Raw genomic sequence first — 21,202 nt, forward strand, 5'->3', positions numbered from 1 at the left:
TTTCGGTGGCCACTTGCAGTTCCTATAGAGACAGTGCAGACTGATTTGTGTGTACTACGTGTGAGTGTGTGTTTGGGTTTGTGCAGCGGGAAGTGGGGGTGGTGCTGGAACGCACACACATCTCTGTCAGCTGTCACTGTGGTCCACCGCTGTGCTCACACACAGACACAAACACACACACACACACACACAGACGCAGGAGCTGCTGCTGGGACCCTTGTATTTGTTTCTTGTCAGTCTACCATTCTTTCATTCATAATCTTTAGTTATATCCTTCAAATTAGAAGAAAAATCTCCTTCTCCTCTTTCACTCCTCAAATTGTATTTATTTGCATTATCAGAATTTATCCTGACATTAGAAACACACATCATAAAACTGGAGTATCATAATGTTTGTTATAATGGTCCTTTAAGAATCTATTTGATCACAATGGGATTAAAGCTCATTCCATAGTTCATTCATTGCCTGTTGCTGTAGAAAGAAAAAGCATTAGCCCTTTTCCCAAAGTGTAAATGTCATGTAATATGAATGTCTTCAGTGAGTGCTACATATATCTGACATATCGGACTCCGTGTTTAGGGCTGTGAAACCCACCACCTTATTAGCAGGTGTTATTTGAAGCTTCCTCACTGAGCTATTTTCTCCTCAGTGTGTAATACTTTCCTAATTTTGGTCGATGTAAAAAAGGATATGTCCTCGTGAGGTATTTAAATCGCAGCGGTTTCCTGCTCCACACCCACACCAGCTACTCCTACTGCCATCAAACCATTGTTTTAAATGTCACAGAAATTTAATTTACACCATCAAGGATTCAACCAGCTGCTTCTGATATCATCATCCAACAGTTAAGGCCAGTATTAGCTGGATTCAGACATAAGAAAACATACTGGGCACCAGTTTGACAGATGGCCCCGATTGAAACCTTTCCACTCCCAGGAGAACCTCTCTCCTTGAACGGTTGGTAGAGCAGATATAAACTCACCACGCCCCAGATCCCAACACAGTCCATCATCACTTAAAACTTATTAAACCAATCCTAAAGCCACCTTAACAGCATCTTTGTTACATAATTCATATTCTCAAAAAATTACTCTTACGCCATCCACACCACTTTTATTAAATGTGGTTATTATTCGCACCTGCAGTTGACCGAAACATAGTCATATAAAAATATGACCCAGTAACATTTTAAAATGCAGAGATAGTGTTCTGTAGTGTTATAATGATTTGTAGAGGAATACTTTTTCACAATGTGCTTATTCACTTTTCAACAGGAAGTCATTTAAGACAAATGTAAAAAAAAAATTTGTCTGGACATTATGAGGCTACAGCTAGCAGCCTGTTAGCTTCGCTCAGCGTAAAGACTGGAAACAAGGGGATGCTATAGACTATATAGAGAGATAGGAGACGTGTGTACACTTCCTCATATATCCAGAAATTAACCTACAACATCCCATGTCCGAACACTGGGCCGTAGCAATCAGGGGATAGAGTCACGGCCGCAAGGTCCCATCGATACATGTGCTCAACCAATCACGAGTGAGTCTCATGACTGTAATGATATTAAACTCCCTTTTAATAGCATCAAGTTACTAAATAAATCCAAACTCACTTGAAAAATTTACTTTTAGACAAACATCAGTGTGATAAGAACTACCTAAAATGACAAAAAATATAATTTGAGAGATATTAATTTGACATGGACTTTATTTTTTGGTTTGGCTTACATCCAATCCACCAACATGGAGGAGGAGGAATTTATAACCTGTACTTAAGACAGCGATCAAGACACTTTGAACTCTCTTGTGGAGCAGTTGCGTTGTCCATCTTTATAAACAGTCTGTGGGGGGAACAGCCCGAGCTGTCTCTGTCTACAGGTAACAGATCCACGTACAGGCAACTGTAAAGCTCACTTTAAGTGTTTGTTTGATCCATAGCAGGATGAGAACAAGAAACAGGCATTAGGGTGAGACTCATGAGTTACTGCTACTGGCCCCAAAACAGTCAGGGCTTATACATATCACAGCAGGTAGCATACAAACAATGAATAATGTGTTATTTCACGTTTTGGAGGTGTGTCCGATATCACCAACTCATTCAATAACCCCCTCTTTACTATATAGTGACTTCTAGAGGACTATATCATGACTCATCAGCAAAAGACACTACTTGGCCCATTTCTTCTCTGACGGTAATCTCATCATTGCTGTAGGTTTATGACGTACAAAAATAACTTTCGGCTGCTGGAAAATCCCATAATTAATGAGAAATTCTTATTTTACTTTTAGTATCCTCTCTGCTGCGAGCGCAATGCAAGTTGTCGAAATTGCTCGCCTGATGAACATCTGTTGTACACTAATTTTAAAGAAAGCTTTATCGCTATATAGTGATTAGTGAGTAATTTCGGACACAGCCTAATTCAATAGAGTCAAGCTAGCTGTTTTGCCCAACATGAACCCGGATAACAGCCTACAGGACCTTTTATTTTATAATTATTTGCTTAACATAACATAAGTTATCACTGATAGATCAAATATATGTGCCACTAATTAAAAAGTGATGAGTGTTACTTTTAAACCTTTTGTAATTATGTGTCCAGTCATTGTGAGCAGCTGGTGACAACTGATATGCAACCTTTTCCTGAGCGACAGCCATTTAGACTGGCTCTGTGTGTGTTTGTGTGTGTGTGTGTGTGCGTGTGTGTGTGTGTGTGTGTGTGTGCGCGCGCTCACACGTCTCTCACAACTGTCTGTGATGTAGTTGTATTGTCTTGAGTGGGTTGAAGTACAGTACTGTCACTTTGAAGAACTTGTAAGAACATTTTGTTTATAAGAATTTGAGGTCCTGTGGAGATCCCCCCCCCACACACACACACAGACTTTTAAAGGCAGCAAGTTTTAATTCCTTCAGAGTGCTTTGATAATAAAAGTGGCAGTCACCAAAAGTCCTTCTGGCGTGTATAACAAAAGACTACTTCTCTTAAAAACAGTTAAAAAATTAATAAATTAAAAATAAAATGACTGTCTGATTGATCTTATGATGAATCTTAAATGTCTGACGATGCTATAATATTTGCTGTTTTTTAAAAAATATTTTTTTAATTCCAAGAATCCTCCAATTTGCTGAAACATAATAATGGTTATGTGGAGTTATTAGAAGGGTCATGATATTTCAGTACACCGTTTCCAGGCAGCGACTGCAAAGGATTGTGGGACATAAAAATCTGCATGAGCCACGTGACTACTAATCTGTGATTGAAGCTTTTGTCGTCTAACTGTGTGTGTGTGTGTGTGTGTGTGTGTGTGTGTGTGTGTGTGTGTGTGTGTGTGTGTGTGTGTGTGTGTGTGTGTGTGTGTGAGAGAGAGAGAGAAGAAGTGAAAAGGGGTCAAGAATTAGAGGTCAGGGTAAAGTAGAAGTTAAAGGACCAGACAGAGTTTTGTGTTACACTACTGTTGTGTGTGTTGATACACTTTGCATATTAATGTAATGACATTAAATTGGTATTCATGGCGATGATACTACACGTCTGTCTCCGTCCTGTGCATCGTTTACTGATTTTCTGTCTAGTCCAATACAGCTCTCTGTGTGTGTGTGTTGAGTACATGCACACAACATGTGACCCTCTGTGTGTGTGTTTGTGTGTGTGACACTCTGCCAGTGTACATTCTGTGTCTATCCTGTGAGTTTGTGTGTGTGTGTTTCAGTGTGTGTATAACAGGGCAGTCACGCTGCAGTATATCAGTGTAGCCTCTCTAATCTCTGGCCTCCAGCTCCTCCACTTCTGGACAGCTTCTCTCCACACCACTGTTGAAACAATACACATGTGTGTATGTTTTTCTTGCTGGGATATTTAGTACATAGAGAAGTCATTCATGCTTTCAGGATAATATCTTTAAGTACTTTCCCTCAGTCTAGACTGATGGTCGTTGCTGGTGGTCTGTTAGATTAGTGTTAAGAATTTGGTCATGTTCCTGTAATTGTGAATCTTTCACTATGTGGACTTAAATACATATTTACAGACTGCACTAAAGGGAGAGTTAGATAAAGTACCATCATCTGCTGCAATAATGCAGCATCAATATTTTTTATAACTGGAGGTGTCACTCTTGACCCTAAGTGACCGGCTCCAGCTCTGCTGGACTCAAGACTAAAAAAGAAATGGTGTCGAAGTGTCTGGGACTTGTTTTAGACTTGACAATTCAGTTGTCTCTAATGAAGAAGTCAGTCAAGCAACAGTCTGATGACGAGTATTCAGGAAGTGTCACATCAGGGAAAATAAAGGACTTAGAGTCAACTTTTTTCAAATTTTTTCAGGGACTTTTAATATTAATATAACTTTTTTACCACCATTAATTAAACTGTAAAGAAAAAAATGAATACATTTTAAAATAATGCTTACAAATATAATATCATGTAAAAATATATAAAGCAATTCAGTTTGGTAAGATTGATATGAATACCTTTGTAAACCCTCATTAGTTACCTAAGTGATTTTAAGACATTTTTGGTTCATTTGTGATTTCCGCTCTCCTGTATAAAGCGTTTTGTTCCAATGAAACATTTGATATTGTCAAAAACAAAACAGATTCAAAAGCAGCAAAGAAATATTTGCACAAAAAGTTTTTACATTTTATTTTAACATTTTCAGACAGTTGAAAGGCTGTTACAGGCTTTTCCTGGCTATACCAATATTTGGAGTCGTACTGTTAATGAATCCAAATATAAGTTCTGTATGTGAGGGTTATCCATGTGTTGGTGCCTCTGTTAGGATGAAGAACAGCATCACGAGGAAACTTACCGCTGGCCCCTGAGCTGGCATGCTGAGTTACTTCCTGCACCTGTAGAGAGGACAGGGACCTGTGAGGGCCAAATGAAGCGTCTTGATAAAGAATTACATTTGGACCCTGAAGCTGACGAGTACAATCTTCCTATCACACCCTCGGGTTAATCAATCTAACAGTAAAGACAGAAGCTCCTCCATCATATCAGATAGATATAATGGAAGACATCAAACATGTTCAGTCCCATCTCCCATCAGTCTCTCCTCCTCACCCTCTCTCTCTACCTCTCCTCATATTTACTGAAAGCCGACTCCCCCCCCCACCTCCCTCCACTCCTCCCCCCCTGACACACACTCTTATTTTTATGTTTCCTGCCCTGACACAGACATACACACACACACTGCCACCCACAAACACACAACTTTCTCTCATTATCTGTCTACATCTTCTTTCGTCAAATACACACATGTACACACTCACACACACATGGACACCGCTGTGTGTGGTTTTCGCTCGATGGGCTTCCAATGAGGGGATTCTTTGGCCGGGTATTGGAGCAGCTGGTGTTTGTGTCCAAAAACCTCAAACTGAGTAAATGCAGGAAACAGAGGAAGAAGGTCCCGTGCAGGAAAACCAAACCCTCGGTGAGTGAGACGCCGAGGAGCTAGACTTTATTTGACACATATATGTTGTACCAACTCTCCACAGTCAGTGTAATGTTGCTGAGTTATAAGTCAGAGGACATAATGCCACATAGCATGAAATGTGTGTTTCACCAAGCGTTTTATGGACATGATCAGTCATATGAAGGTGACAGTGACGGTAGTTTGTGATATGAAAGCCTTGTGGAGTTTACTGTACTTAACAGGACGAGGGGGGGGGCAGAGGGGACCTAGTCGGGGTGTCAGGTCAGAGGATGTGCACCCACCACTGTGCTGCTCTGCCTATAATAATTACCACAGTGTCTTCATGTGCCCGGCAACGAGTAACTAATAAAAAGAGCATTGATGTGTTTTGTGCAGCAGTTGGACCAACGGTGGCCCCCTCACACTTTCACTCTCCTCTCCCACTATCTCCTTCTCTGTCGCTTAAAATAGCCAAAGTCACTCTGTTCAGCACCGGAGGCATTTCAGAAACCACAACTCAATCTGTGTGTGTGTGTGTGTGTGTGTGTGTGTGTGTGTGTGTGTGTGTCTGTGTGTGTCTGTGTGTGTGTGTGTTATGGGTCCTGTTTACTGATACAGTATGAAGTTGTCATGACTGTGAGTTTACAGGGATGAGACCCGCTATTGGTTGTCTGTTACTGACTTTAGTTTTTTGTTTAAATCCATCAATTTTAGGTATTTTTAATATATATATATGCAATTTAGAATTCAAAAAGAATCGTCATAGACATATTGAAGTGGGCATGTTAAATCTTATCATTGTTAGCTCTATACACACGATGGAAAACGTGTTGGCTGGTGATAAAACTAATAGTGGCCATTAAACCACATTATAAAGTTTTTACAACAGTGTAGCCTAGAGGTTTTGTTGGCTCCTTTTGACCTCTAGATATATTCATGTCTGGGGGATGTTGGGTGATGTCACGTGTCTTGCAGAGGCTGTGTTGGGGGTCCACAGTGGGAGTAAACAGCAGATTGGATTTCTTTTCACATATTTCCTTCATGGTGCATGCACGATATTTCACAATCTGATTCATTTTAGATGGTGCAGAGTACTGGTCACTGTATCCATTAGCTTATTCGTATCAGTTAATAATTAATTGAAGTAAGACAGCTAATCTGTGCAAAACTCCTGTGAAATACGGGCTGAAAGAATCAACAGGACATTTGTCACTTAAAATTGTCAGTAAAATAACATTTTGAGTGCAACCAGTTCACCTGCCAGACACAACATGAGACCATGTGACGCCAACAGCCATGACCTGGATCCATGATCCAATCTCAGCGATTAATAAATGAATACATCTGATTGTCGACAATCAGACAGGGACTAGCACACACACAAACAAACACACACACACACACACACACACACACACACACACACACACACACACACACACACACACATACACACACATACTACAGCATAGAACACACACGTCTGTACTTATGACAAATGTGAAGTTAATACATATAATAGTTTGAATGGATATTGATGAATAGAATAAAAAGATACATGTATAAGATAAGAATATCTTTGATAGAAATTTGTCATTTTACAACTGTAAAGAGAAAAATAAGAAACATTAGTAAAAAAGTAAAGAATAATGAAACAAAAGCATAGATATGAACACAAGTGTTATGGAAGTTTTCTGGAAGCTGGTGAAAGCAGAACTCAGGCAGCAGCTGATGTCTTATACAGAGGATTGTGATGTAGACTTGATGCATCAAGGAGACCAGAAGGTGAAACAAAATACAAACGCTAACAGAGTAACATGAGCAGTTGTCAGCCCCCAGTCTTACGATGTCTTCCACAGCATCTCCATATATCTTCCTCCACTTGCGTCGCCCATTCTAACAGCACATCCATCAATGTTCAGAATTGCTGTCACTCTCTATGTTACATGCAGGCATTTGCAGCCTATTGGATAGTTAAGCCTAAAGTATTTTTCCTAAATCACATTGTGTCCTTACGTCTTGCCACTGGTAAAATACTAAAAAAGAGTTGAAGTTGGTGAGAGTTGAAGTTGGTGTCTCTCTGTCTGGCTCATCTGAGTTAGATATGAAAGTCCCTCAACGTAGACACTACAATGTACTGTTGGTTGGTCCTTTATCTATAACCTGACCTTGGCTACTGCTTAGAGAGAGAAGGGAGTATCTGTGGAATTTAGACAGGCACTATTCTCCTGTACAGATATTATGTGTAATATACAATATGTTTAATATATAGTGGCCTCTACAGTAATGTGTGAGGATATTCAAAAATTCCTCTACAACGAGGAAATATACAAATGGAAATAATATAAACAGTGCCAACAGATTGATATTGGAATTGCACAGACAGAAAATCAGTGCTGCACTGTGAGTTTGTGGTGCTGAACTTGGTGCTTGTGGTGAAGTGGTTGTACAGTATATATGCAGTATACAGTACAATTGTTGTCACACTTTCAGTTTAACTAAACAATAAAAAGTTGTCTACCTGCTTGAGGGGAAGACAGGCAATGTGCAGAGTCATGTTTTTAATTATGGGAAGAATATGCATAAGAGAGACATTAATGAGGGAAACAAACAAATTTAAATACAAATCTATAATAATTTGGTGTAAAGTTGAATGCAGGAGGCTCCCAAAGATGTACCAAACAAGTCCCAGTTTATTTATCACAGCTAGTTGGTGGAAGTAAATACAATTATTGTTTATAATGAGAGGAGAACAAGTTTTCCTCAAGCGAAGCAAGATGAAACAGTAATGTTTTGCATTTGGAAGAGACAAATTACTTTATATTACTGCACTTAGACATCGCCTCGTATTTATGAATCAGATCACGTGATGCTGCAGTGAAGCTCCATGATGGTTTAAGCCATTTCAACATCTGTGACACATGCAGCTGCACAGCCACTGCATGTTTCATTAAGTTCTGTGAATTTGCTGCATCTACAGAGAATATTTTGGCTGCGGGTTTCAGGGAGTTATTAGTATTTTGTTGATATCTGGCTGAAACGATGGAATCACTCCAAATAATTTGATTATATAAAACGTCTAAAATTCATCTCTGCCAACCCTGCTGTAGTGTATCCAATGCTAGTGTTATAGACCATGTGAAACTGTAACATTACAGCCCTTGTGTGGCAACGATTAGACTGTTTTGATGACTCATGCACGAGCAAAACCCCAACTGTATTCGCAGGGTTTCAGGGTTTGTGTATGTGTGTGTGTGTGTGTGTGTGTGTGTATGTGTATGTGTATTTGTGTGTGTGTGTGTGTGTGTGTGTGTGTGTGTGTGTGTGTGTGTGTGTGTGTGTGTGTGTGTGTGTCTGTGTGTGTGTGTCTGTGTGTGCATGTGTGCGTGTGTGCGTCTAATCCAAGCTTTACAGAATGTGTCCCTGCTCAATCTGTCTGCATGCAACAAGAGATTACTTCACATGATCTGGGACAGGTGTATAGAATACTGTGGATTAGTTCACAGTGTATATTTTGAGTGTGAGTGTGCATGTGCTTATGTGTTTGTGAGGTAGAGAACAAGCGAGCAACATTGAGATTAAAAGCATATCTGTATCTGTGTGTGCCTCAGTGTGTGTCTGCTCCTATCCCAGATTACCCTAAATTTATCTTTCAACTGCCGACCGACTATCTGACATGACATCATCAGTGACATCACTGGCGGTAACACAGGATGTCCTCTATCTGATTGCGATTTTAATCTGTTGCCTACAGAATTTACAGGATTTAACAACAAAATGATTTTCATCATTACTGCCCGGACAATATAGCATAGAATCACATACTGCTTTTTCAAATATGTTCATAAAAGCTCTTCCTGTGTCCATCAAACTGTATAACTCATCCCCTGTCTGCAGGTAGAATCAATAATAATCACCAAAGACACTGAAAGATAATACACCAACTGCAGAATTAATTAGCTTATTTCATGTGTAATATTACTATTTATGTGCATTTTTATTATGTTGGGCATCATAGTATTTTCAATTTCATGTGCAATATTATTCCCATTATCTAACTCTTGTTATCATTCTCATTACTACTTTCTATTGCCACTCTTGTTTTTGTTTTTGTTTACTGTCTCACTAAATCACATTTTATTCTGTTGAGGCTCTAGAAACTTGTTCTGCATTTACTCCGTATACGCATTATATTTTTACTTTAAATAATTTAAATTTTTATTTTCACTGATACTTTTAATGTTTAATCACTTCATTGCACTATATTGTACTGCTACTGTAATCTTGATACAATAATTTGTTTTGGGATCAATAAAGTCTATTGTATCGCAGAAGATCATATCGGTACTATTATAACATACATTTCTTTATTAGTCTAAACAAAGCTAAACTTTTAGGAACCTTTTGATCAGGGTAAACCTGTCCTGAGCCTTGTGTGTGTGTGTGTTTGTGTGTGTGTGTGTGTGTGTGTGTGTGTGTGTGTGTGCGTGTGTGTGTGTGTGTGTGTGTATGTGTGTGTGTGTGTGTGTGTGTGTGTTAACACTGACTTTTTTGACAAGAACTCATCCTAATAAGGTAAAACATAATTTCTGAGGTCCTGTTTAAGGTTAGTTGTAAGATGTGAAATGTGGTTAGGTTAAGTAAATGGTTAGGTATGAAGTGGTCATATAGGTCAGGGATAAGGTTTTGGTTTGGCTGTCCACAATGACTGGAAGTCAATGCTCGTTAAGGATAGTTGCACAAACCTATGTGTGTGTGTGCGTGTGTGTGTGTGTGTGTGTGTGTGTGTGTGTGTGTGTGTGTGTGTGTGTGTGTGTGTGTGTGTGTGTGTGTGTGTGTGTGCGTGCGTGCGTGCGTGGGTGTGTACGTGCGTGTGCATACAGGTAATTAAAGCTGTAATCAATGTGTTGTGGAGTCAGACAGACGAATGGTCGTATCTACAAGTTGCTGTCATCAGTGGCTGTCAAACAAAGCCTCATTCCCTTAGCTCTTCTCGTCACTTTACTTTGACACATGTTGTATCTACACATATTGAAAGTTTTAAATTTGATTAGATAAAAGTCAACCGTGCAGCTCAGGTTTCTATGTTGTTAGACAAACCAGGTTGCCTTGGAGCTTGTGGATTAAATTGTGTCTGGAATTTAAGCAGCTTCTCTGCATCAACAATACTTGTAAATGTATTGTTGATGTATCTGTGCAGAGGTGATTTATTTGGCTCACTACTCATTTTTTCAACTGAATTTCACACTTAAAGCAAAATCTGCTCACTAGCTCACGTTTACTTCTGCAAAGGCAACAGGACTGAGTCATTTAGCACAGTTCACCATGCTGAAGGATTGTTACCTACAAGTTAACTAAGTTGGTTAGTTATTAGTTATGTCTGACATTGGACATTAAAGAGCTAGGAATTCTCTCATCCATCATGTCCAAAAGGTAGTCAATAGTTATACTTTTTATGACATTTAACCTTTTTATTTCTATGGTTACAGGTGATACTGACAGTTTACCTCAATGACACCCAGCAGATGCTCACCGAGGTCCCAGTTTCTCCAGCAACCAGAGTGACTGATGTGGTTGAATACTGCAAAGAGGCCGGCGAGGGGGAATGTCACTTAGCCGAAGTATGGAACGGGCATGGTGAGTCCAAGTCCATCAATGCAACAGCATTTATAAATCTTTCTAAACAGTTGTCAGTAAGCGACAGAGAAAAAAAACAAGACAAATAGCACACAAAAGGCCTGAAGCGTATTGTTAAATAAAACGATAAACAAAACATAAAAGTGTAACAGATGAAAACAAAGATTCTAAACCCATTTGGTAAAAGCATATTTCAGTAGTAGATTTAAAAGCAGTCAGTGACACTTAAGTTATGTGGTGGTGAATTCTGATTTAGAACCTCAGTGAATGGGCGCGGTGGCAATCAGGGTATCGAAAGTCTCGATCAATATTTTAAATTCAGTTCTAAAACACTAATGGGATTGTAATATATCAACAGAAACAAGTTGTGTTTCTGTATATGCAGATGATACACTGATTGAATCAATAAATTTAAAATCTGAATTTTGGGGAATTATTAGGGGAAATTAACTTATTAAACACAAAGCTGGTAAAAGAATGGAGTTGGGAAATAGATTTTTTTGTCATTCTGATTTAATATTTCCACAAATCCCAATTTTCTTTTCTTTTCATTCATCTGGTTAGCTTGCAATACCCATATGGCAACTGTTGACAGGCTGACATGATTATAATCTGAAATTAGATAATTTGTTTTGAAGTTAAATATACACAAAGTCAGACATGCATCACTGCTGCAGCCTGTGAAATCAATAGCAGTGTTAAGTGCCTCCTGTATACTGGATGTCATTGTGAAACTTGAATAGACCAGTCCATCACATGCAGACACTTGGTCTTGCTGGTCCTATAAAACATGGCCTACATTGCTTCAATCATAGCGGTTGTTGCAGCGATCCACTTAACATCGTAACACACAACAATGTGTTTGTGTAGCATTGTGGTGTGACTGAGCGGTCAGCCAGGCTATAAATGGCTCTAATACTATACTGTGTCTCAGAGGGTGACTGTAAGGCAACACATGATGAATGGTGGTATAAATTGTGTTTGTGTCAAAGTGTCGCTGTGTGATGAAAGGCCGTGCCTCAAGGCCGCAAGTGGCCTCACAGCTTGTGTGTATGTCTGTGTCTATGTGTGTCTTTGTGTGTGTGTGTGTGTGTGTGTGTGTGTGTGGGTGGCCGCAAAGCTGTTGTCTACATGTGTATATTATTGGCTTTGATAGATTAATGGATTTTACAGTAAGAATGTTGTTGATGGGCCTTTGAACATGATCGCACTCTGACCTTCTTTTTAGTTTTTTCCTCTTCAATCTTATAAATGTTTGAATATTCATACACATCTGACATAATTATACAATTCCATATTCCAGCCATTACAGAAACCAATTGAGTGTAGTTTTAATAATAGGCAATTATGTAGGAGTTATACCAGGTTTCCAAACTTGTTTTCATCTTTTATGGTGGTAGTGTAAGACAAATTTTAAGCTTTCAAATGTAAACCCCACCTACTTTAGCATTCTATTTTCTATTTCCCCCTGTATGGAGCTTTTATCTTATTTCCTGTATGATCATTACACAAATAGAAATATGCAAACTCAAGTTTGAACAGTTTGTCCGGCTCCACTTAATGTCTATATCTCTTTCTGGTTGTCTGACATCTTTGGAAACTTTGCAGAATAGAATGCCTTTATTGTCATAGTAAACTGAATAAGGAAATCTGCTGTGCATCTCCAAAATGTTTTAATATTAAAAAGTAAGTTATAAATAAGTCATAAAGGTATATACAGTATATATAGTAAAACCTGGTGAAATAGTGCATGGTGCAGGGTGATTCATAGTAAAAGTGATAAAAGCAGAAGCTTGAAGTTAAAACAAAGTTGTATTTCTCTCCTCAGAGCGAGTCCTCCCTCAGGAGTTATTATTGCTGGATCTCCTTCAGCAGTGGGGGGCCAGGAGGCCTGAGGTCAGCTTCTACCTCCGACACTGCCCCGCCTGGGCACAAGGTATACGCACATTCACGCACGCGCGCACACACTCACACATACACACACAAAGACACACGTTGAGTCCATCCAAACATGGTCTATCTGCTGATTCGCCACAACTTTCTGACAGATTTCTGTTTTTTTTTTGGTAATCAGCTAAATTCACATGAGAGAAAGCGAGTGCAGGTGTGTGTGTGTGTGTGCGTGCGTGTGTGTGTGGGTTTAGAGGCTCGGTCAGGGGCTCGGTCAGTAATTAGCCAGATAAGATGATTAGAAGTTACATAATGTAGAGGGGGAAAACCAGGAGTGATGTGGGGGAGGGGGCAGAGACACAGACATGATGTTTGGTCTGTTGCAGATATGTCACATGATTTTGAATAGCTTGGAGATACACCTCATGTATGTAAACATTTTCGGCAAAGAGGAAGGGAATAATTGGATGTGTAATACTCTATGTATGTGTGTGTGTTAGCACCCATGGCACATGGTGGCAGGGCTCCTATTGTACTGGACTGTAGCACTGGTGTGTTTTTGTGTCAGGGTCACCTCCCCACAGGCAAAGGACGACCTCACCATTTGCTGGTGTATCTCCTGTTCCCCCTTGTTCATTGAAAACGTCATTATCATTCATTAGAATCTCATTAATAATATATGCTTGTGAACAGTGAAGTGTATTCTGAATAATGAATTGAACACTTTTTTCAACTTGGCTGAGTCATAGAGCCCATTTATCATTTTATAGTAGCAGTATCTAAACCTTTATTAATGGTTTCATTATTTCACCCATGTTCTCATTCCCATTCAATATTTTGTCAACAATATATAGGTTTTAGCGTGTTTTTTTCTGTCCCAGTCAGAGTTTGTGGTGCCAGCAGCTTGGTAATGGAGCTAAGATCAAGAGTAAGATGAAAAAAAAGGGAGCAGGTTATTTGTCCACCTGCTGTGAAGAGAGGGGCCTGTTTTCCTCTCTGTCCCACTGTTTCCAGCACCAATATTTAACCCAGATGTGGCTTTGATGTGAACAACTTTAATTTTGGACTGACAGGTTGGTAGCCTCCAGCAGAGTTAAACTGTGTCTCAATTCAGGGGCTGCAACCTTTGAAGGATGTGGTCTAACCAGCCCATGAAGACCACCCTCTTCATTTGCCACGTAGACCTTGAAGGCAGAACCAGAGAGGATTTCAGTGATTAGCATCAACAGCCTGTACCGCCCTTATTGCCATTGCCTAGCAACAGAGCTGAAGTTGGACACAACAAGAAAGTTTTAACTCCCTTTGGTTTTTTAACAGCTGTTTTTTAGTTAAAGCGTGATATTGAAGTATTGGATGTCTCGTTCCATGCCAGCGCCATTACTTCTTTGAAAAGACGGTTGGTCACCAAAGCTAAATAATCCTAGGTTAGGTTTGTTCGAGAAACATGTTGGAGGCTTTGTTTCTCGGGGATAGAAGAAAGTGTTTGACAGAGCCCTTAAAATAGGACAGCCATGTCGCGCCGCTGTGGTGCAATCCATCTTGAATGCAACCCCTGAATTGAGACACAACTATACTGTCCTTTTAGTTTGCTGCCAACTTGTGTTTGGCTCCTCACCTGATTTAATAAACCAGCATCTTAAAAACTTTAGCCAGTGGCTCTCTTACCACCGAACATTACCCTAATGTAGTACTTCCTGCCAGGCTAATTTAGCATCATCTGCCCTCTGCGGCTCATTGAAGGTGCCTGTGGCGAGTTTACACCTCCCACACAAGGACGCCACGTTCCTCTTAGAAGCTTGGCCTGCTCCTCCTCAAATAATCAGCCCTGTAGCAGGGAGCAAACTGTTCTCATTGGGATGGAACGGAAGTGATCAACTGGTCATAAGTGATTTTAAGCAGCAATTTAAACTGTCCTGGAGTGAATTAATTGAAAATATAATTGTAAGTGCTGTGTTGATTATAAGATATATTGAATAAGATACAATTGAAATTGCTCCAGTGAATATAAAGTACTGTTGAAGTGCTCTACTGACTAGAGGTGAAGCTTGGAGCTGTGTGGGATTAGCCCAGATTGAACCTGTCTGGTCTTGGTAAAGCATTAGAACAAATGAAGCTACTTATAGATTACAAACCCTCAGAAGAAGACCGAGCTACAGATGAGAGAAAGGGAGGATTCCCAGCTTTTGTTTGTATTCAGAGTATATTTTTTATACTGACATTTTTTATCCCAATTTTAGAATTTTCAAAAATCAAATAAATAATGTTTTTGATGTTGTAAGCAAACCAGCAGGCATACAGCCTGTGCAAAATCAATCTCACTGTAATGCAAGGGCCTGTCCTCTGTATGTCTGTGCTGTCAAAGAAGGCAGACTGCCAACTAAAGCATCTACATCCTTAGTATCCGGAATTGGAAAGCTTGAATTTAAACAAGGACAGTGCGAACGAGGACACAAACCTCATTACTTTCACTTTCAACAACAGCATACATTGAATTCTAAAATTGGAGCATGGTGGAAAGAAATAAAGAAATATGCACATACATGAAATAAATCCCCCCAAGGTCATTATAATACATTATGAGTTTAGATGACATGATGGAATTATGATTTAAAGCAGCCAAGAGTAGAAGAAAAGCACATTTTTACACCCTGAGATGTCACTGTCCTTTTATCTTTGTGATAAAGCACGCACTCGAATAGTAACGAATAGTTAATTGAGGCCAAGAACCCTTTCTCTCTGTCTCTCTCTCTCTCGCTCTCTCTCTCTCTCTCTCTCTCTCGCTCTCTCTCTCTCTCTCTCTCTCTCTCTCTCTCTCTCTCTCTCTCTCTCTCTCTCTCTCTCTCTCTCTCTCTCTCTCTCCCTCTCCATCCAATACACAAGGCTTGGGTCAGCTAATCTGCTAAGATTTCTTTTCATTGTTCTTCTTATATGCAGGAAGTCAGCAGCCTCCGGAGAAAAGCTGGACCTCAGAAGCAACAGAGAGCGCTAATGACAGGGTAGGTGGACACACACACTCACACATAGACTGGAGCTTGGCTGAAGGTGCAGGACATGTCGTGTTTTGCATTTCCAATTAGCTCAACCTCAACACCCTGGGCCTATTGTGCATTGTGCATATATAGGCCTTTTGCACTGTAGGGCTTTGGTTTGTCTTGAGCAATTTCGGCATCTACGGGCAATGCCTTTGCTTGAAAATACAGTATATAACTCACTCAGCGTAAAGTAGAGTAAATGTAATAGGCAATGTGTGTAATAGTGTATACATATATAAATGTGCAAATTGTAATTTTTTTATATGAGAGAGTACATTCAGACTCCCGTAATGTTCCATTCCTTGAGATGTGAAGTTGAAGCTAAAGGCCAATACAAGAGGCACATGTTATTCCCTTTATCTGTAATTTCCCTGTTGCGTTATAGTACTTTCAAATTAAAAGTTTACAGACTGCTCAACAAAGAGGCATCCAATTAAGTTCAATCTAATGAACCATGTTTGTTTAATTATATTTTCTTGATGAACACCGATGAAACATTGAAAAGAAAATAGTTTGTGCGCAAATGTGCAAGTTTTCACAAGAGTCTGGTACAATGCTGTGTGTGTGTGTGTGTACGTGTTTGCGTGTACGTGTGTGTGTGTGTGTGTGTGTGTGTGTGTGTACGTGTGTAGTCTAGCGGATTAGCCCACGGATTAGTGACAGTGATGATTATAGTTCTCCAGTGAGAACCATGTGAACATGTGAAAACACACACAAAACACATGCACACACAAACACACATACACAAACACAGCATAAATGTTGAAGCACATATATAGTATCTATCATATACTATATATATTAGGAATTGGCTTTTCATCAAAATACTAATACCTTACTGTATATCTGGTAGCTAACTGTTTTGTTTTGCTAGCTTGCTTTATCCTGTTCCCTGTACAAAATAATGAGTCATGTAGTTAAAAGAGCCTCTGACCTCATGCTAGCAGCTTTTTATTTGTCTCTAACTACTATTTTCGACCACCTTGGCCATTGTGTTTTACACAGGCTACACCTTAGCTTTGTATATGTGGGTTAGGCCTTGGTTAGCGAGTCACCAGCCATGTTTGGATGTGTGTTACTGTGTTGGTCAGTCTGCTGGTTAGTCAGCCGCTGTGCATGTGTGTGTGAGTGTGTGTGTGTACGTGTGTGTGTGTGTGTGTGTGTGTGGTATGTGTTGGTCAGTCAGTGAAGGTGGGATTAGCTTGGTCCCATGACATAACCGGGCTAAGAGGATTTTTAGTTCGCCAAACAACTCCTCCTCCTCTCACCTCCCTCACTCCTTCACTGTCGTCTTCGAGTCTCTGTCTGACTTTTGTCCTCCTCCTTTGGTTTAAAGCAGCAGCAAAGACACACGAGCACGGGGGTGAGTTCTCAAAATGTGTATCTGTGTGTGTGTGTGTGTGTTTTCGCCTCCCACTTTCTACCCACCTTACACTTGTTGCCACCTTTGCAATTCAGCTCATCATACATGATAGAAGACGGGAAAATGTGGAAGTAGGAGGAAATGTAAAGGTGCCTTTGAATTGTGTGTGTGTCGGGTGGGTGTCACAAAATCAGAGCCTAGTCAGCGTTTATGTCAGTGTGTGGCAGGGTGTGGTTTCTTTTGGCCGTGTGTTTGGGTTTTACGTTATTGTAAGGTTGTGTGTGTGTGTGTGTGTGTGTGCGTGTGCATGTATACCTGTAGTTATGAGGGCCAATTTGATGGTTTAATACCATCATTGTGAGGACATTTTGATGCCTGACCAGCCTTTTTTTAGGGTTAAGACTTGGCTAGTTGGGGGTAGGCATTGAGTTGTGATGGTTAAGGTTGGGGTATGCATTATGTCAATGACTATCCTCACAACTATAGAGAGAGTGTGTGTGTGTGTGTGTGTGTGTGTGTGTGTGTGTGTGTGTGTGTGTGTGTGTGTGTGTGTGTGTGTGTGTGTGTGTGTGTGTGTGTGTGTGTGTGTGTGTGTGTGTGTGTGTGTGTGTGTGTGTGTTTACCAGCCGTACTTAGAGATGTGGATCCAAGTCAGGGTGTGACTTCTACGTCTTTATAATCATAACCAAAAGCTCACTTAGTTTCTCACTCATACACACAAACACACACCAGATGCTGCTCCATTTCACAGATTGATGTCCTGATAGTCTTGCAAAAGTTACCCAATTGGGAAAACAATCTGGTTTGTTTGTATTTCTTTAACCAAACACAATCATCTTGGGCGGCACTAAGTCCAGGAGGCAGTGATAATGCCCCTGCAAAATAGTGCTGGAAGCGGGGAGGGAAGCCACTTAAAAATAAAAAGAAACTCCAATTCCCTGTAAACACAATAACAACAGAAAAAGTAAAAGTCAACAGTGTGATCGCTAAATCCATATCTTCATCCAATTCGGCTATTTTCCGTGTTTAGGTTGCAGGTTGGAGGTTGCTCTCAGGTTGGCTGCAGCTCCTACACAGTCTTAAGCCTTAAAAGTTTTAAATTGTCTTAATATCAGATTTGATGAGGGTTTTCTTACAATCACCGCCGTAGTTCAGCATGGAAATAATAAATGCTCTGTATTTATATAGAGCTTTTCTAGTCTTGATGGCCACTCAAAGCGCTTAACAGTACATTCACTCATTCACAGTCCAGTGCATCTATTAGCAGCACTTTTTTTTCCTACCAGGGGCAATTCAGGGTTCAGCATCTTGCCCAAGGACACTTTAGCATGCAGATGGGGAAGACTGTGATTGAACTGCCGACCTTCTGGTTGGAGGACAACCGCTCTAACGCTCAGTCACACCCACCCACATGGTACTACTCTGCCAGACCAAAGAGAATTATTAGTCCTGGCTACGTCTAGCCTTCTAGCCCGTGAGGAAAAAGATTAGCTATACTTGTAAGACACAGAAGAAGATGTCAACTTGGAAAGAAAATGAGAGTCAAGAGTTGTTATATGATGCAGGCTAACTGTCTACCCATTGCCTGAACTTTACGAAAGAGTTTTCTGTTGTTATGAACGTGTCTGACCGAAGAATCTCCTGCTCCGTTCTAAATATGTTCAAGGCAAGCTCCACACAAAGTCTGCACATTGTCCAGAGTTCATGTCTGAAAACAGCTTCTGTTCACTGTAATTTCATTAAACAAATTGACAGAGCACTGTGACACAATATCAGCGGCGACCTACAGATATATGTTGCTTGTCCAATAATATTGGACGCCGGTGTTCTGCAGTAAGCTCCTCCCCGTCACAGCCTTCTACAACCCTCACCTCTGACCTCACTACGACCACATGGCGACAGTCACACACTTTCAGTTAACACACGCACGCACACACACACACACGATTCGGTGTGTTGATCCGACTGTGAGTAACTCGACCCCATCCAGCTGTGTGTTAGCACTGCTAAGGGATATATTAAGAAGTCAGGTGTGTCTGTGTGTGTTTGTCTGCTCTTGACAGCACAAATATCAGGGGTTGTGTTGATGTAGATTAAGATTTATATTTTCCCTGTATGTCATCACTAGTAAATCATCGGTAAGTTATGAGATTGTCTGGGTTCAGGGACGTCGGCAGACTTGAACTGCTCAATGTGAACTGGTGATGGATTGATAAAGGTTTGTCTTAGAGCTTGTTACTATTAAAGGTGTGTCTTACATTTTCATCAGAGGCTTCCTGTGACATCTGGGTTGTATGAGGGATAAGTCAGGACACATTCAAAGTGATGGAGAAGCTGTCTGTGGTGCGGTTCAGAGACGTGACCTTTTAGTCACAGGATGGGCCACCCTGCTGTGTGAATGTTAGTCGCTGCAGTGGTTCTGATAACAGCGTCTTCCCCCTCTGTTCTGCTTGGGCTGCAGGAATGTCTGAGGGCTGTTATTCTAGATTAGGATGAATATTTTTACTGGAGGAGTACAGCAGATGGGAAGGGGATGGGTTTCATTGCAAGGGTGACCTATGATCAGAACAAGGTGTGTCTGTGTGTGTGTGTGTGTGTGTGTGTGTGTGTGTGTGCGCGCGCGTGTGTCTGTGTGTCTGTGTGTGTGTGTGTGTGTGTGTGTGTGTGTGCCTAACTCTACTAGAACATATGCACTGTTGGGAAACTTAATACTCCCTAGCTGAAAAGGAGAAATATTCCCATGTGCTTCAGATTATAGCTGTGATCTCATCATAGGTGAAACTGCAGCAAAGACCAGTGAACAGCAGCCCCATGAGATAGTTGTAAAGATTAAGAACAAAATGTTGCCTTTAACAGTTACGCACTTTCAGTAAATTGTATTGAATTTAGTGAAACCAACAAATGGAGAATTGTATATTTCAAACCACTTTACCTGACTGGTCACCTTTCATACAGCACTTGTCATCAATACGGACACAATAGTTTGCAGACTGCAGGAGCAAGGGAGCAAACCTATAATGATCCTTTAAAGGGCGGCTGTGGCTGAGGGTTAGAGCGGTCGTCCTCCAACCTGAAGGTCGGCAGTTCGATCCCGAGTCTTCTCCATCTGAATGCCAAAGTGTCCTTCGGCAAGATGCTGAACCCCGAATTGCCCCTCATAGAACAACAACGTACTGCTAATAGATGCAGTGTATGAATGTGTGTGTGAATGGGTGAATGTAGAACTGTACTGTAAAGCGCTTTGAGTGGTCATAAAAGACTAGAAAAGCGCTATATAAATACAAAACCATTTAGTGCGGCCGGCTCGACTTCCTGTGCCACATAACATGCCTCCACAAAATCCTGCATAAATAATATAGACTGTAAATCCAGAAACATGTCCTGCCCTCTGAATGAAGAAACTGTGGAAATTGAGTTTCCTGTGACTTCATGAACCATTTCCAAATGGCTGCGAGTCTCCTTCGTCTTCTGCAGCATTGCAAGATAAAAATAATGATCAAATAATCAAAGAAAGGTCAAAGGATTATCAATGTTCAAGAGAAAATATGTACATTCAAAATCCAGACTGTGAGGAAGTGGGATTGCGAAGGCGAGGTTGGTAGTCTAATGAGATACCAGCTGTGGTGTGAAGGCGTCATTAATGGTAGATCCAGGGTTTTTTACACAACCAATATGTAACATAATAAGCATGAATGTTAACAGACAATGAATAAACACCTTGATTTTACAATTTATCACTATAGGGAAAGAACTGTGAAACTATTTCAAAATGATAGTACATGTAGACGTTGTTTGAATCATTGGCCACATTATGACCTTAGAGTTATCATAACTCCTGCTTTTAGTAGGCTGTATACTGTAGTTATAGCAAA

At 40.4% G+C, this 21,202-nt stretch overlaps 1 protein-coding gene across 1 annotated transcript in view; it reads left to right on the forward strand.

Moving 5' to 3' along the window:
• Positions 1-21,202, forward strand: part of LOC133016090 (apoptosis-stimulating of p53 protein 1-like) — a 50,440-nt gene that overhangs the window by 2,892 nt on the left and 26,346 nt on the right. The window contains exons 2-4 of the mRNA XM_061083406.1: positions 10,898-11,045; positions 12,874-12,981; positions 15,870-15,931. Of these exons, the coding sequence (XP_060939389.1) occupies positions 10,898-11,045; positions 12,874-12,981; positions 15,870-15,931 (318 nt within the window). The remainder of the gene's footprint in view (positions 1-10,897; positions 11,046-12,873; positions 12,982-15,869; positions 15,932-21,202) is intronic.

The sequence above is a fragment of the Limanda limanda genome, chromosome 12 (assembly GCF_963576545.1).
Source record: "Limanda limanda chromosome 12, fLimLim1.1, whole genome shotgun sequence".
In the NCBI taxonomy this organism is placed as follows: domain Eukaryota; kingdom Metazoa; phylum Chordata; class Actinopteri; order Pleuronectiformes; family Pleuronectidae; genus Limanda; species Limanda limanda.